Source organism: Sorex fumeus, unplaced genomic scaffold (assembly GCF_029834395.1).
Source record: "Sorex fumeus unplaced genomic scaffold, SorFum_2.1 ptg000018l, whole genome shotgun sequence".
NCBI classification, from domain to species: domain Eukaryota; kingdom Metazoa; phylum Chordata; class Mammalia; order Eulipotyphla; family Soricidae; genus Sorex; species Sorex fumeus.
The window spans coordinates 24,881,734-24,898,903 of NW_026606075.1; the positions used below are offsets into that span (position 1 = coordinate 24,881,734).

General features: G+C 45.7%; 1 protein-coding gene across 1 annotated transcript; it reads right to left on the bottom strand.

Moving 5' to 3' along the window:
- Positions 1-316: 316 nt before the first annotated feature.
- On the bottom strand, positions 317-11,935 carry F2RL1 (F2R like trypsin receptor 1). Its single transcript, XM_056112607.1, has 2 exons — positions 11,678-11,935; positions 317-1,459 (listed from the first exon to the last, which is right to left on the bottom strand). Exons 1-2 carry the CDS (start codon positions 11,757-11,759, stop codon positions 345-347), a joined length of 1,197 nt encoding a protein of 398 aa, XP_055968582.1. The 5' UTR covers positions 11,760-11,935; the 3' UTR covers positions 317-344.
- Between the last annotated feature and the right edge of the window lie 5,235 nt (positions 11,936-17,170).

The following is a 17,170-nucleotide window of genomic DNA, read 5'->3' on the forward strand; positions in this document are numbered from 1 at the left end:
TCCACAGGCACCAAGCCCTAATGAGGCGGTGACTGACTAAGGAGAAATGTTTCAACCCAGAACTTTGTTCAGGCCAAAGCTAGTTTGAACAAGTCATAGGTTTCTCTCCGTCACTTAAAAAAAAAACCCTCACATCTGTTTCTCAGAACCTCCAAGACAAGAATTCTGAAGTTGTGATCTGTATTAACTGGGGGACTTTCCTCACACAAAGAAGTTGCTAGCAATCCTGAGTTATGCTGTGTATATGTGTGGTATGTGGTGAGACCTGCTTGGTTAGAAAAAAACTTTCTTCCATAACGGTCAGCAGGTTCCAGGTCACTCCCAACAGAGGAGCTGTGGAAAACTCAATAGGACGTCTTAACACTGGTTGAACTTGACGAGTAAGAGCTGGACTTCCTCGAAAATTTCTTTGACGTGAGGGATACTTGCATACGATTCACCGTACGGACACTTCGGCAAAGGAGAGTGTTCTTTGCGTGATCCCTAAAGTCCTTGGAAACGAAGTAATAGACAAAGGGGTCAATGCAGCTATTGAGGGTAGAGAGGCAGAGGGCCACAATGTACAGGGCGTAGACATGGCTCTGGCTCCAGTTTTTAATCATGAAATAATGCACCACGAGCAGAAGATTACTGGGAGTGAAGCAGATCAGGTACATAGCCAGGACTGTGACAATGAGTTTGATGGCTCGCCCCCTCTTCTTCTCTGAATTGTCATCCATGGCAGAAGATCGGAGGGTTCTGATCATCAGCACATAAGCAGAGGCCGTGAGGAAGGCTGGAAACAGGAAGACCCCGATGGCCAGAGAGAGGAAGTAACTGAACATGTCTCCCACCAGCACCTTCTCAGGCAAAACATCATGGCAGGTGGTAATGTTAAGGGATGGAATGAAAACAGTCTGCTTCACCATGTACAAGGGGATGGTCACCAGCAGAATTAGCAGCCAGATTCCCAGGGAGACACCGACGGCAACATTTGCCTTCTTCTTGGGATGCACCAGGGGGTTCACAATAACCCAATACCTCTGTACGCTGAGGCAGGTCATGAAGAGAATGGAGCAGTACATGTTGCCATAGAAAAATCCAATGAGAACTTTGCAAAGTGCCTCCCCATAAATCCAGTTGTTGCCATGTATGTGATAGGCTATCTTCAGCGGGAACCAGATAACTGACAGGAGGTCAGCCAAGGCCAGGTTGGCCATGTAAATCACAGCAGGGTGCTTCTTCTTGGATCGGAACAGGAAGACCCACAGTGCCATGGCATTGCTTGGTAAGCCAATCACAAATACAATTGTGTAGATGATGGGGAGAAAGACAGTAGTCAGTTTCCCGGTGAGAACAGAGGCAGAAAAGTCATCTACAGAAAAGCCTGGTTCCACTGCCGCTCCTTTCCCTGTGACTTGAGATGAGCCATCAACCCTACCGATGAGACTTCTTCCTTTCGAGCTTGTTCTGTTGGATCCTGAGTATGAAAGACAAGGAGACAATCAGGATGGATACTGGTTTGTTCAACAAAAGCATTGTAGAGGGGCCAGAGCAATAGTACAGTGGGTAGGGCATGCATGCGGCTGATCCCCAGCATCCCATATGGTCCCCCAGGCACTGGCAGGAGTAACTGCTGCCTTCAGATCCAGGAGTAACCCCTGAGGACCACCAGATGTGGCCCAAAAAACAACAACAAAACTAACCAATAAAACACAAACAAACAAACAAACAAACAAAAAACCCAGAAGAAGCATATTAGCCAAGGAGATACTACAGGGATTAAGTGCTTATCCTGCATGTGGTTTGACCCCTATTAGATCTTTGGCACCACATATGACCCCCTGCACACTGCTAGAAGTAATCCCTGAACACTGTGGGAAGTGGGTAGTGTGGAGAGATAGTTTGGGGGTAACGTGCTGGCCTTGCACATGGCCCACCCCATTTTGCTCTCCAGTACCACATATGGTCTCCCAAGCACTGCCAGGAGTCACCCCAGGAGTACATTATTTCATGAGCAGGGGCTAGTGCAGCCCCCAAGCCGAACCAGACCAACACAGAAAACAAAAGCATTTTATTTCTTTTCTTCCTTTTGGGTCATACCCGGTGATGCTCAGGGGTTACTCCTGGCTTGGCACTCAGTAATTTCTCAGGAATTATTCCATATGGGATTCTGAGTATTGAAATCAGGTTAGCTGCATGCAAGGCAAGGACCCTCTCCACTGTACTATCTCTCCAGCCCCCACAAAAGCATTTCAGATAAAAACAGAATAGAAGAACACAGAATGCTAACACGGCTTTCTCTATGCAAGGGGATTACTGAGAACTGTTCTCTGAGAGGGATTACTGAGTGCTGACCTTTTGTTTCTCTTCTTTCTAGCCTTCCTTCCTTTAAGGAGTACTTGTTGATACTTATTTATCATTTATTTTAGTCTGGAGCCATACCCAGAAGTGCTCAGGACTTAATCTTGGTTCTGCACTCTGGGATCCCTCCTGGTGGAGCTTTGGGGGACCATATGGGGTGCTAGGAATTAAAACCTGGTTGGCCACATGGAAGGCAAGTGCTCTTCCATTGTACTATCTCTCTGACCCCAAAAGGGTACTGTTTTAATTGGAAGATTATGGGGTACATGTGTGGATTTCCATGAATCTGGAAAATCAGATTGCGCTTCAGTTTATTTTTCACAAATTGTCCATACTTGATACTTTTAATGCTAAAAGGATTAATTTTATTGCACAGAAACACAATTTTAAAAGGCTTTTGGGCCACACCAATCTATTCTCAAGGACTACTTCTTGGTTACTCAGGAATTACTCTTGGTGGTACTCGGAGACCCTCTGGGCTCCTGGGGTCAAACCTGGGTTGAGCACATGCAAGGCAAGCATCCTACCCACTATACTATCTCTGTGACTCTAGAAATACAATTTTAAAAATCTTTCAATCCTCCATTTCACAGACTATTAGTCTTTAAAATGCCTACACAATGCCCTCCAGTCTCTCTTCAGTTTCACACCAAAACACAGGCATAGCCATTGTGCTCTCGTACAGCTGTTCACAGGAGCCTGGGGCAAGACTGAAACACCATCTATTCAGACATATGCTAAGGTCAGTCACTGAATAAGCAGTTAGAAATCAGAACAGCGATGGCTATTGTTACTCATCCACTACTCATCTGCGGGCGGGGTCTTTAATAGTTTTTATTGTTATCAGGACAAGACCGGGGCCTTATCAGTCAATCCCAATCCAAAGCCTGACACTGGGGGGATCCCGATGAGCACATGGGGACAATACCCCTCCACCCCCGTACATCCTCAGCCCAGTGCAGGGATTCCCGGCTCCCATAAGTCAGTTTTCAATAGGAGGCCAACTGACAGGCAGAATTTCCAGCCTCAGGGTCACAGACAAGTAGGTACACCAAAGACCTATCAGTATTCTGACATCAAGCCAGTAACAGGGCACACTTTTCATTTATTTATTTATTTGTATTGAATCACCATGAGATACACAGTTACAAAGTTGTTCATGATTGGATTTCAGTCATTCTCTCTCTCTCTCTCTCTCTCTCTCTGCCTCTGTCCCTCCTTCTTCCTCTCCCTCTCTCTTTCTGCCTCTCTCCCTCCCTCTCTCTCCCCACTTCCTCCCTTTGGGCATTATGGTTTGCAATACAGATACCTTATGGTTACCATGTATGTCCCTTTACCTTTCATCACTCAGTTCTTATCCAGAGTGATCATTTCTAAACATCATTGTTTAGTGGTCCTTGTCCTAACTGCCCTCCCCGCCACCAGCACTTGTGGCAAGCTTCCATGGACCAGTCCTCCTGGCCTTTGTTTTTACCATCCTTGGGCATTTGTCTCTTACGGTGTTTTTAATATCCACTAATGAATGCTGCAATTTTGTGTCTGTCCCTCTCCTGGCTCATTTCACTCAGCATGATACTCTCCATGTCCATCCACTGATAAGCAAATTTCAGGACTTTATATTTTTGGTGGCTGCATAGTATTCCATTGTGTAGATGTACCATAGATTCTTTATCCAGCCATCTGTTCTCCAGGCACTCTGACTCTTTCCAGATTCTGTCTATTGTGAATAGTGCTGCAATGAACAGAGAAGTGCAGATGGCTTTTCTGCATTGGGTTTTTCACATAAATTAATCGCTTGTTCCTCTGCCCTACATGATGAGTCAAATTTTAGAAACTACCAACAAGTAAGTGTAAACCATTAGTCAGCCTCCAGTATCCCCCAACCAAGGGCTCAAGGACTTTCCTCAAAGAGTGAAGAACCATTTGAAAATTTGAAAAGATTTACTGACATTCTTTGGAACCTTCACAATGGAGAAAAATACAGTGCATGCAGCCCTATACCATGCCTGGAAGGAACTTGAACCTGCTCCCCAGCTGGCCTGATCATTTCATACCCAGTTATAAGTTGCCTCTCCCAGTTTTAACTATTTAATTTAACTATTTGATTTAACTATTAAAACAGTGTTTAAGACCTTTTTAAGATAATTAAAAAATTGAGTGGGCTGGAGAGTAAACTGAGAAATTATGAGCTAGAGAGATAGTACAGTGGGTGAACTGCTTGTTTTACATACTACTATCCTGTGTTTGAGCCCCAGCAACCCGATGGTCCTCTGAGTTTTACCAGGAGTGATCCCTGAGTACTGAGTCAGGAGTAAGCCTGAGCACAGTCAGGTGTGGTCCTCAAATAAACAAAAATACTAAAGAAAATACATTGAGAAATTACTGGGCCAGAGAGTTAGCTCAATGGGCTGAAGCATGCTCTTTGAATATGGGAAACCCAAAAGCCTGGGTTCAATTCCCAGTGCTGTGTGTGGTGCTACTCTCTCTCTCTCTCTCTCTCTCTCTCTCTCTCTCTCTCTCTCTCTGTGCAAGAAATGACCCCTGAGCACTGGATGTGACCCCCCCAAGAGAAATTATTATTAGTGACTAATGTAGTTATGTTTGAAAAAGAAATTCTTGAGCCAATGACACAGATAAACATGGCCAGGAGTGAGGGCTGAGCACAGCTGGGGGTGGCCCAAAAGTCAAAAAAAGAAAGAAGAAAAAACTTCCCAACTCTATAAATTCATAAAAGTCATACTGAAGTACTTGAAGAGAACATAAAATTTAGGGCCAGAGTGATAGTATAGCAGGTTTGCCTTGCACACATCCTACCCACGTTCATCCCTGGCACTGGACATGGTCTCCTGAGCCCTATCAGGAGTGATCCCTGAGCACAGACCCAGGAGTAAGTCCTGAGCAATGCCAGGTGTTCCCCCCACCCTTCCCCCCCAAAAAAAACAAGAAGAAAAAAAGAAAGAAAATTATATCTGGATTTATTTCAAGATAACACAAGGATTTGAATCCTCAGAGTCTACAGGCAAAATTGGAAATTGTTGTAGCTTCCTTGGAAAATAATCTGTTAATTGCACAAATGCTTTGACACACAGAGGCCAGGGAGGTAGACAAGTGGAAGAGCTTATGTATGAATGAGGCTCTGAATTCAATCTCCAGCAACATATGGCCCCTGGGTTGAATGTGGTCCCATAGTAGCACCTCTACACCCAAACTTCAGGCCCACACCACAGCACTGAGCATTTCTGGGAAGAGCTCAGCCCTCACCCTAACCTCAATACATAGGGGTTAGGGTTTTTAAATAATCCTTTAAAGTATTGCTGTATCACCATCATCCTGTTGATCATCGATTTCCTCGAGCAGGCACCAGTAACGTCTCCTTCGTTTTAGCGATGAGATTTTAGAAAGTGCCACATTCGAGGCTCTTTCAGGGTCAGGAGAATGAAATCCATCATTGTTACTGGTTTTTTGTTACTTTAAAGTAACAAAAAAAAACCCCTCAAAATCCTAGAGTTGCCATATAACCTAGTAATTACTACTCCCTCCATGCTAGAGAGAAATGAGACTACATGTCCATGTAAAAACTTAAACATGAATGTACATAGTAGCATTACACACATGAGCCAAAGAGCAGAAATAACCCAAACATGGGACTGGAGCAATAGCATAGTGGGTAGGGCATTTGCCTTGCACGCGGCCAACCTGGGTTCAATTCCCGGCATCCCATATGGTCCCCTTAGCACCGCAGGAGTGATTCCTGAGTGAAGAGCCAGGAGTAACCCCTGTGCATCACCAGGTGTGACCCAAAAAGCAAAAAAAAAAAAAAGAAAGAACCCAAACACCCAAACATTCCTCAACCGATTAAAAAAAAATGTGGTATATGCAATGGAATATTATTTGGCAAGAAAAGGGAATGTAGTAAAACATGAATGGACTTTGAAAAGATTCCACTAAGTAAACGAAATTAGTCACAAAGAAACATGCTTGATTACTCCATTTATATTAAAAGCTCTGAAGAGACAAAAGATAGAATAATGTTGGTCAATAGCTAACGCCTGGGAAGACTAAGGGTGATGGCTGGAAATGGAGAGAGGTATCTTTTCAGGATAATTAAAGTTCTAAAGTTGATTGTAACAATGTATATATTACTCTCACAAATCCATCAAGCTCACCAGAAGTGATCCCTGAGTATAAATCTAGGAGTAAGTCCTGAGCACAGCAGGGTGTGGCCCAAAGCCCAAAATTTTAAAAATAATTTAAAAAAGAGAAAAACAACATACGATCCTGAGTGTGCTCAAACAAAAGTGCCATTCAGAAGAGCCGGGCGTATTACCAGTCCTAGCACACGAGCCGCATACCACTTATGTTTGAAGTCTTAACACTCGAAAACATCAAAATGCTGCTGCCAATCAAAAGTGACTAAAGTCTCTTACTAAAGTCCTAAAGCACTGCTCTCCCCCCCAAAAAAATTCAAAACAAACAAACAAAACAAAAAAAGACTCCTTTGATTTGTACGACAAATCTGGGCAGAGATGGGGAAAATGCTGGGAAGCTGTTTGCAACACTATTTGGGGTAAGAGAGATAGTTTACATCTACAGCGGATAAGGCACTTACCTTGTACATGGCGGACCCAAAGGTTTGATCCTCTCATACATATGGGACCAGGGGCACCACCAGGAGTTAACCCTGAGTGCAGAGCCCAGGGTAAGCCTCAAGCACAGCTGGATGTGGCCTAACCACCCCATGATCTCCACCCAAAATAAGAAAACACCACTTGTTCTTTGTTATCTGAAGTATCCTCCCGGGACACAAGTGCTTTATTTGTATTCATTCTCCTCTCTGATCCTCTTCCCTACATTCCTCTCATCCAAAGCTGTGCTTCAGCCCTTTGGGAGCAAGATGGGAAAATAAAAGGCTCAGATTGCAGGGTCCCCTCCCTAGGTACACTTCACTCAATTTCCATGTGTTCTTTCAGGATGAGCTGCTTTCCTCTGGACACTAGCCCAGCTAATAACAACCATCAGAAAGTTAACAGACTTGATTAAAACATCACCTATCAAGGTTAGTTAGTAACTTTCAGGCAAGCAAGGGGACCAAACATAAATTTAAAGTCCCATTCTCATCTTCATTGCGGTGTTCTGTTAATAAATATTGGAGACAGGGAAATAGAGAGGGCAGGAGAGTGCTCAATAGGTTGAATATCTCTGTATGCCGGAGGCCTAGGTTTGATTCCAGACAGTACATGGTCTCCCAAGAACTACCAGGAGGCCCGTGGCAATGGTACACTAGGTAAGGTACTTGCCTTGCAAGCAGCAGCCTGGGGTTCAATTCCCATCGTCCCAGATGGTCTCCTGCGTCCCAAGAGGAGTGATCCCTGAACTCAGAGCCAGAAGCAAGTCCTGGGTACAGCTGGGTATGACCCCAAAATAAAGCTAGAAACCAAGCACCACCAGGAGTGACTCTGGTGAATGGTCCCTGTACACCTTGGAGGTGGCTATATATATATATATATATATATATATATATATATATATATCCCTCCCTTTTGCTATATATATATATATATATATATATATATATAGCAAAAAAATTTGCAGAATGTGGGGAAATAGCTCAAAGGGCTGAAGCCATGCTTTGCAATTAGTGGCCCAAGATTTGATTCTGGATCCAAATACCTATTCCCACACCAACCCCAGAGGGAACAGCACACACACACATACACCAGCTGTGGAAAATGTGAAATCACCAGCAAGGCGCGCATAGTATAAAGAATTGGAAATCACCTCATTTGTCTATCAACAGATAGATTTAAAATGTACTGGCAAGCTGATGTTTATGCAACACAATCCCATGCCTCTATAAAAAAGATTCTGTTGCTGTTATTTCTGGGTCACACAGCCCTGTGCTCAGAGGACAGGCCTAATGGTGATAGAGGCAGATGAGGGACCATATGTGATGCTGCTTTAGAACCACAATTGGAGCTGCAGCTGTAAACTAGGCAAGTTCTTTAACATTTGGCCTATCTTTTTGGCCCTCAAAAGACTTTTTAAATCTATGAATACACAAATTCTGCATGCATTACATAAGCATGGGAAAGACTATAACTCAGAATGTAAACCCTGGTTTCTCTTGGTACTGAGGGGGATATAATGAAACTCTTCCTCTCCCTTTCGCTCATTTTTCCTCTATAGTAATTAAATACTAGTTGTATAATTTAAAAAAAATTACAAATAGAACAGAAGTTCTGTCTCTAAAAAAAGTCCTTAAGTCTGTACCAAAGCAAATATAAAAGTGAAATCTAGTTCATGACAAAATGCCATTGACTAATCACACCATGCCCATGCCCATGCCCATGCCCTCCCTTTGTTCTCAGTTGACTGAGGTCCTTTGGGTAACAAGACTATGCTAGAACATGCAGAGAGAGATCACCAGAGTTTTTGATCCAGTAGAGACACGAAACATATTTACATATATTTAATAATCACATAATATCACACTGACATATTTACACTATTAAGGTTGTGATGGGCCAGAGCAACAGCATAGTGGGTAGGGCGTTTGCCTTGCATGCGATGGATCTGGGTTCGATTCTTCCGCTCCTTTCCAAGAGCCCAGACCGAGCGTATTCCGCCCGCATGGCAAAGCCTGGCAAGCTCCCCATGACATATTCAATATGCCAAAAACAGTAACAAGAAGTCTCACGATGGAGATGTTACTGGTGCCCGCTCGAGAAAATCGATGAACAACGGGAGGACAATGGCAGTGACAGTGAAGGTTGTGATGGGAAGGAAAGAAGGGAGCTGATGGGAGTGTTTTCTTGCCCTTCCCACCAATTCCATGACTAACATCTCCAATCAACCCTAGGTGGGATCCATTCCTAGAAACTATCTTATGTGTAGAATTTTAAGGAAGAAAATCAAAGCTATTACCTGCCTACAGAAAACTGAGGCACACACAGAAGGATCAGGTTAAATGTTGGTGAGCAGGAGCCTGAAAGATTGTATAGCAGGGACGGTGTATAGCAGGGACGGTGCTTGTCTTGTATGCTGTAGGATGCCCTGAACCTAGCCAGGAGTAATCCATAAACAGACCAAGCCCCCTTACCTCCCTAAAAAAGATAAGCAAAGACTTGTTATAAGGGGTGAAAGTTTTTATGATATTCTATTCCTACTCAAAATCAATTTAAATGGGAGGAAGGCACCCATTTACCTGAAGTCTACTGTAGCCCAACCAACATCTTAGGAAAGTTTTCCACCAAAGGAATAGATGTATGTGTATTTTGGGGTGAACCAAGGAGCTAAATAATTCTGGTTAACAAGTAACTTGAATTTGGGGTCTTGAGTACTTGGGTTTCACTCCTAGCTTTGTGCTGAGGGCACCATGCCGGACACAAGGCAAGTCTACCTCTCATTCTTGTTTTGTTTTTTAAGTTCTTTTTGTTTTTAAATCAAGATCCAGGAATCTCCCAATCCCACACTCTGTAAAAATGAACAAGCCAAACACAATCCTTCTACAGGAAATACCTGACTCATGTCTTCATGCACAGATATGCCTCTGAGTTTTAAGTTTCCAATTTTAAAAGACAAAGCAAGGGTGGGAGCAATAGATCCATGGGCTGGGAACCAGTTGGCTTTCTGTTTTCGTTTGGTTCAGATCTGGGGGCCACACCTGGCTATATTCAAGGGTTACTCCTGACTAATCAGGGATAACTGGGGCTCAAATGACTACATGGATGCCAGAAATAGAACCCTGGTTTGCCTCCTGCAAGGCAAGCACCCTCTCCAGCCTGGGCTGGGGACCTGTTCTCCATATAGAAGACCTGGATTCATCCCCAGCACTGCCAGGGAGCCATTGGGTGTGACCCAAAAATGAAAAAAACAAAGCAAGACCAGGAGGTAGATACAAGAATTGGAGGTATGCAGAGCCAGAGACTTGATTCCAGAATGCAGGTGGCCAGGAACCCATCATAGAGTAGCCCCTGAGTACCCCCCAAAACACACACACACACACACACACACACACACAAAGACAAAGGCAAATGGAGAAGTTCCTTTAGTTTTAGAACTTCCTGGGAATAAACAGCTGCCTGTGCAGAGCAATAAAATGCATACCACTGGTGCAGTTGTTAAATTCACTGTTAATAATACCTTGCTCAGGCCAGAGCAACAGTACAGAGGGTAGAGTGGCTACCTTGCAAGTTCAATTCCCGGCATCCCCCATCACCACAGCCAAGACTAATTCCTGAGTGCAGAACCAGGAGTCACTCCAAAGCGCTGCCCTGCCGAATGTGCCTCCCATCCCCGCCCCCTCCCCCCGCCCCAACCATCCCAAACAGACTAACAAAACTCATTGTGCTGTAACTCCAGAGGGAAAGAACGACAGTCTTCAATCTAACTCAAGCCCTCAATGAGTTGCTCTTTTATCACGTCTTTACAAGAGGACAGAGTGAGATTTTGCTTCTTATAGCAATACTCTGCAATTTCGCGGGGATACTCAACCCTCGCTTATGAGGCTAGCCTGCAGCTTCAAACAGCGGGGCGTTCGTGCACAGCACAGAAGCGGTCTCAGAGGCTACTCACTGCACCCCTAGCGGGTCCAGTCGAACACACCCCAAGCGGCTGAGCAACGCCCCGGCCCACTCCCGCGCAGTTCCGTTCCCGGAGTCGGCTACCTCCCGCCTCCACACCTGAGCAGTCCGCTGCTCACGCTCCGGTGACAAGGTAAAGCTGAACCTGGGATCCCACGATCCTAACGTCACCTGGCCGAATAAAAGGCAGGGTCCTGAAAGTTCCATATGTAAATCAGCGCCACGCACAACTGGCTGAAATTCCAGCTGAGCGCTCTAGCTTGTAACGCCAGCCGTCCACCTGGCCAGAGGAGCTGTGGGTCCCAGGTGGTTCGACTGAGCCCCCAAAGAGGGGGCTCTAAAGGTTGAAGGGATTGCATTAGAAAAATAAAATAAAGTGAACCGGGTCACAGACCAGCCCGCGGGCACCTGCTTCGGACACTCCTTCCTTTGCTTTTTTACGCACGGGACCAGAGCGTGGACGAAAGCTCCTTAATGACTTGGAGTTTGCAAAGAAACCTTCCCGCGGGAGGAGAGGCGGAGCCCTCTGGGTACCTTTAGACGCCTGCAATTCTTTGCTTCCCCTTCCCTGGAGTCGCGAACTTCAACCTCTTTCCGTGGTAACCCAGCTGGTCGCTCCCTGGGCGCAGGGATCCCCGCGTCAAAGAGCGAAGGTGACCGCGAGGGCAGAACAACCCCACGCACCGGTCCCACTACCACCACCTGTCCCCAGCGCGCGGGACCCCGGGTGCTTAGCGGGCCAAGTTTCCTACCTGGAAGGGTTTGCGAGGCGGCGGCCGAGGCCGCCAGCAGGAAGGCGCACGCCAGCAGCCGAGGCGCGCGCAGACTGCGCATCTTTCCAGCAGCCCCGACGCCGGGCGGGCGAGAAAGTCCGCCGCCACCGATTCAAAACTCGGTGGCACTCGCCGTTGGGAGCGAAAGCCGGCGGCTGGCCCGCACCTAATTGGAGCGCCGGCCAGCTACTCCCCGGAGCCGGGTAAGTTTCAGTGAAACCCAAGACGCCAGACGCACCTGCGCGAGGCCACGCCCCCTCGAGCGTCTCGCGCCGGCGCCCTGGGGCCGTCCCGCCTGCGCGCACAAGCTGGCCGGGCGTCCCGGCCAGCCGGGTCTCCTGTCCCCGGGCCCCGTGCGAGCTGGGTGCGGCCCGAGGGCGGGTCAGGCTGGTGAACTGGCTGCTTGGAATGCGAATCCAAGGACGGTTTAGAACCTGGTTCCTGCTAGCCTGGGCAGAGCCTAAAACTGTTGTTGTTGTTGTTGTTGTTTTAACGCTGCACGCACTTTATTTTTAGGCTTTTTGGGTCACACCTAGCAATGCTCAAGAGTTACTCCTGCCGGCGTTTGGGGCGGTGCTTGGGAGACCGTATGGGGTGGGATGCCGGGATCGATGAGCCTGGGTCAGCCGCGTTTGCAAGACAAACGCCCTACCCACTGTACTACCGCTCTAGCCCCTGCTTAAACTATCTTAGCCTTGAATTGCTCTCCGTGAGCCCAAGGCTTTCCTCTCTTTCCTAGATGGCAAAAAAGAAAGGAGAGAGGAGAGAGAGAGAGAGAGAGAGAGAGAGAGAGAGAGAGAGAGAGAGAGAGAGAGAGAGAGAGCCTCTCTCAATCTCACCAATGTTGTGGTCTAATGGGTAATGGTAGTGAGCACTGAAGGATGAGTATAGTTTTCACTAGCAGCAGCAAGATGGATAACAACGAAGAGGTCAGGAAGTAGTCCCAGCCAGAAGCGTCAGGGAACTGAAATGAGGTTTGTGCTCTGCCGTTCAAACCAGGACCTCTTCGTCTTCTAAGTGCATTTTCCTCATCTGGGAGGTGGAGCCAGGGCTAATACTAGAACAGCTACTTTAAGTGCCAAGTGCCAATGATTTAAAAGCACTATCTCCTTTAACTCTCTCAACACCTGGCACCATCCTCAGACTGCTTATTTGCTTTTGTTTTGTTTTATTTTGTCGCCATACACGGCTGTGCTCCTGGCTTCTTCCTGCCTCTGCGCTCATAGATCACTCCTGAAGGAGTTCACGGGATCATACATGGTGCCAGGGATTGACCCCAGGTCGGCTCCGTGCAAGGCTAGCGCCCTGCCTGCTGTACTATCACCAGCCCCATGTTTCTTTACTTTTTAAAGAAAGATGCATATGTAAGTACCCAGTGTCAGAGTACTGACAGAGAGCAGAAACTGTTGGAAGTCACAGTGAAAGGCTGATTTGCAGAAATGTAGAAATTTCTAATGTGCCAACTGGGTCCCGTGGGTGATTGTGGCTACCTGGTGAGGTTGAAGGTCACCTCATCCACTGGGCTTGTGGCAAAGGAATCTGTGTCTGTCCATCATGTTAGAGAATGTTCCCTCTAACACTCTGGGATCAGACTGCTGAGTCTTGAGAATCCATGGTTCTTGCTAGAAGACCAAAGTTTGTTTGATGAGTCAGTTGCCAGTGATGATTAAATTTAAACAACTGGGCTAAAGAGACACACTTGTCTGGCACGTAGTAGACTCTGGTTTGATTCCTTCATCAGCCTTTATGGTCCCCTGAGAGTGACTCCTGAGCATCCCTGGGTGTGGCCCAGAACCCAAAATAATCATAATAAATATGAATGATTTAAAATTATTATTTAGTTTAATATTAGCCTTGTGAGTTTCCAGGTTGGAACCACATCTGATGAAGGTCTGAGACTGGGGTAAGATCTCTTACTTAACCCACTGTGGGGTCAATTAAGAGAACTAATGAGGGGGCCTGAGAGAGAACAGGGGTTAAGATACTTGTTTTGCATGTAGACCAATCTATTTCAGTCTCACACATAGAGACAAGAATGAACAGGGAAAGCTGTCCAGTGATGGAATCAGAGAGATAATACAGCAGGTAAGGTGCTTGGGTTAACACAGGTTCAAGCCCCAACACCCCGTATTGTCCCTTAAACCCTCCAGAAATGACCCAGGAGAAAGACGTGAGCACAGATGGGTGTAGTTTGAAAACTGAAAGAAAGCTGTCCAGTGATCCTTTTTAATGACTGCCTTCCTGTAACCCTATCTCACAGACTGTCTCTAGCTGGGAAATGTGGAAGGAGCCCAGTCATTGAAACATGCAATCCAGCCTATGATTTCTGCCTTTGCCTCTACTACCATCTGTGGGATCTTGGAGAAAATACTGACCTCTTTAAGCTCCAGGTTACTCACCTATAAAATGGAGTTAATCTCTCTTTAAAGGTACTGAGGATAAAATTAATTGTGCTTACCTTTGATGCATCATGGAAGAAGCTAGCCAAGCCCCTTCTCAGCCCCTTCTCTTTAAGGGTCTTCTTCACACATTCCCCTATGTTCTATCTCTCAGAATACTGCCCCCCAGGACTGTAGATCTTTCTCCCAGAAAAAGATACTTCTTGGATCAGCACAGCAGTCTTCCTCAGCCTGTCCAGAGACCTGTTCTCCTGAATGGATCCATTCACTCCTTGAGTCCCCTTCCTGAAGGGACAAACTCAGTCCTAGGCTGCCCTTTAAAGCTTTCCAAGTCTCCATGCTGTCACCTTATCTATTGTTATATTTTATGTGTAAAATCTAGGGACCAGAGTGATAGTACAGTGGAAAGGATGCTTGCCTTGTGCACAGCCAACTGGGTGTTCGCTCCCCAACATCCCATGTGGTCCCCCAAGTCCACCAGGAGTGATCCCTGACTGGAGAGCCAAGAGTAAATCCTGAACAACACTGTGTGTGGCCCAGACACCTAGTGGAGGGGAGCGGGGAATCTAGGATGATCCCAATTCCTTTCTTTAAGCTAGTTGTGAGCTTATTGCCCATAAAGAACTTAGCATATGGGAAGTACTAAAGTAACTATAGCTTAGACGGAACAACTGTTCATTCTTCCTCTGGTCAGAGAAGAATGAATCCAGATGAAACTGTTCTACTTGAACTGTCCTATTCATATTTTTTTATTCTGTGCCTTGAATCTTTCTAAGAAAATACTTTCTTAAACAAATCAATGAATGAATTGTTTCCAGAAGGTGCCATCTACCAGCATCCAGGTGACTGAAGGTCAGTTCTGCTGCTCCTCAACAGCCAGTCAAACTAGGGAGATGGTGACAGTGATGTGTAAAGAGAAAGTAGATGTTGTCGTTTGCAATAGAGGTATTTAGTGGCCACCATGTTTGGTCTATAGTCTACTTTTAGCACTTATCTCTCATCCCGAGCAAACCCTCCTGCACCTTTTATTTGGTGGTCCCTTCTCTCTCTGAGCTGCCTTTTCCCCCAGCATGTGAGGTCGGCTTCTAAGCTGTGGAATAATCCTCCTGGTACTTATCTCTACTATTCTTGGGTTAGTCTCCCATTCTGTTACTTTATATTCCACAAATGAATGGAATATTTCATGTCTGTCCCTCTCTGACTCATTTCACTTAACATGATACACATGATACTTTCCATGTTGATCCTTCTATATGCAAATTGACAGCAAAAGGGAATGCCCTGACACAGAGGTGGGGTGGGGAGGGGAAGATGGGGGAGGGGGTGGTGGGAGGGATGCTGGGGTCATTGGTGGTGGAAAATGGGCACTGGTGGAGGGATGGGTACTCAATCATTGTATGACTGAAACGCAAGCACAAAAGTTTGTAAGTCTGTAACTGTACCTCATGGTGATTCACTAATAAAATTTTTTTAAAAAAATTTAAAAAGTAAATCATTAAATTACTATCATTGAGAGAAAGCGAGAGAGAGAGAGAGAGAAAGTAGATGAGAATATTGGGCAGATGAGAAATGGCAGACCGTGAGAACTGGAGCAATAGCACAGCAGGTAGGGCATTTGCCTTGCACACAGCAGACCCAGGTTCAATTCCCAGCATCCCATATGGTCCCCCGAGCACTTCCAGGAGTAATTCCTGAGTGCATGAACCAGGAGTAACCCCTGTGCATCACTGGGTGTGACCCAAAAAAACAAACAAAAAAAATGGCAGACCCAGGGCCTTCACCCAACCATCATGTCTGGACAGTTGTAGAAGGATATTTGTGGTGAAGGAAAATCAGAAAAGCCCATTTTAAAGAAGGGTGTTTTTTAGGCTACTGAACACCAAAGTTATCAACAAGTTCACTCAGGGACTGATGTCCTGAGGTACTTCTAGTGTAACTCCAAATAAAGATATTTGATTAAGATTTCTGTCCTCCTATCTCTTGAGACCAGACAAGGACACTCAACATTCTTAACCATCCCTAACCAAACAGGTTTTCTAGTTACTAATATTGAATTCAGCTCCTAATTTCTATGGACCAGTTTCATCCTCAATGAACTGCATTCTCTTAAGTTCCTTTGTGGATATTTTCCTGCAACTTTGGGTATTTATTTTCTTAGAGGTTGATGAGCTCTTTGCCCTGTATGTCTGAGGGTGCTGTTTGGTTCTGCAAACCACAACACTAAACCCAAATTTAGATGCTAGCTGTTTGAAAACCAATATCCAAGAGAAAAGAATTGATGGGAGGGGCTGGAGAAATAGTCAGGTGTGATGACCCAGATTCAATTCCTGGCACCCTGAGCCTGCCAGGAGTAATTTCTGAGTGCTGAACCAGGAGGAATCCCTGAGCATAGCAGGATGTGGTCCCCCAAACAAACAAACAACAACAACAGCAAAAGAATTGATAGGAGAAAGCCAGAAAGATAGAAAAGGGCATCGCAGTACTTGGTTTACTGTGATCCTGATCTGATCCCCAGCACCACATATGATCCCTGAGCACAGAGTGAGGAGTAAGCCTGGCACCCCCACCCAAACGCCCATACTAAAACAAAAAACAAAAACCAAGAACAAAAAGAGTTGGTGGGAGAAAAACAGGTTTATTCAGGTGTTACCAACCTGAAAAGATGTGGGAAAAGAACCATTCTGCCCTCAGGCTGGGGTGAGTGGTTTCTACAGGATTGGGTGGGAAAGAAAGGTAGCAGAAATTTGTGGAAAGTGTGTCATCAGGAGGAAGTAGTCTGATAAGCTTCAGGATTCCTTTCAGAGTACCTGCTGGAGTTCTCTGAGGCAGAAAGAAGCCCTTGGACAGGACTCACTTTTAGAGTGAGTCTTTTTAGATGGCTGATGTTTTTCCTTCTCCCCAACTTGCTCCATCCATAACTCAACCTGGTTTAACTTCAGATATGCAATACACAAGAACATCTTTAAGACTGGAGACAGGCAAAACCAAGGCGGAGAGAGAGAGACGCTAAGAAAATACATTTGTTGGGACTGGAGCATCTGTCTTGCACAGAGTCAACCTGGGTTCAACCCCC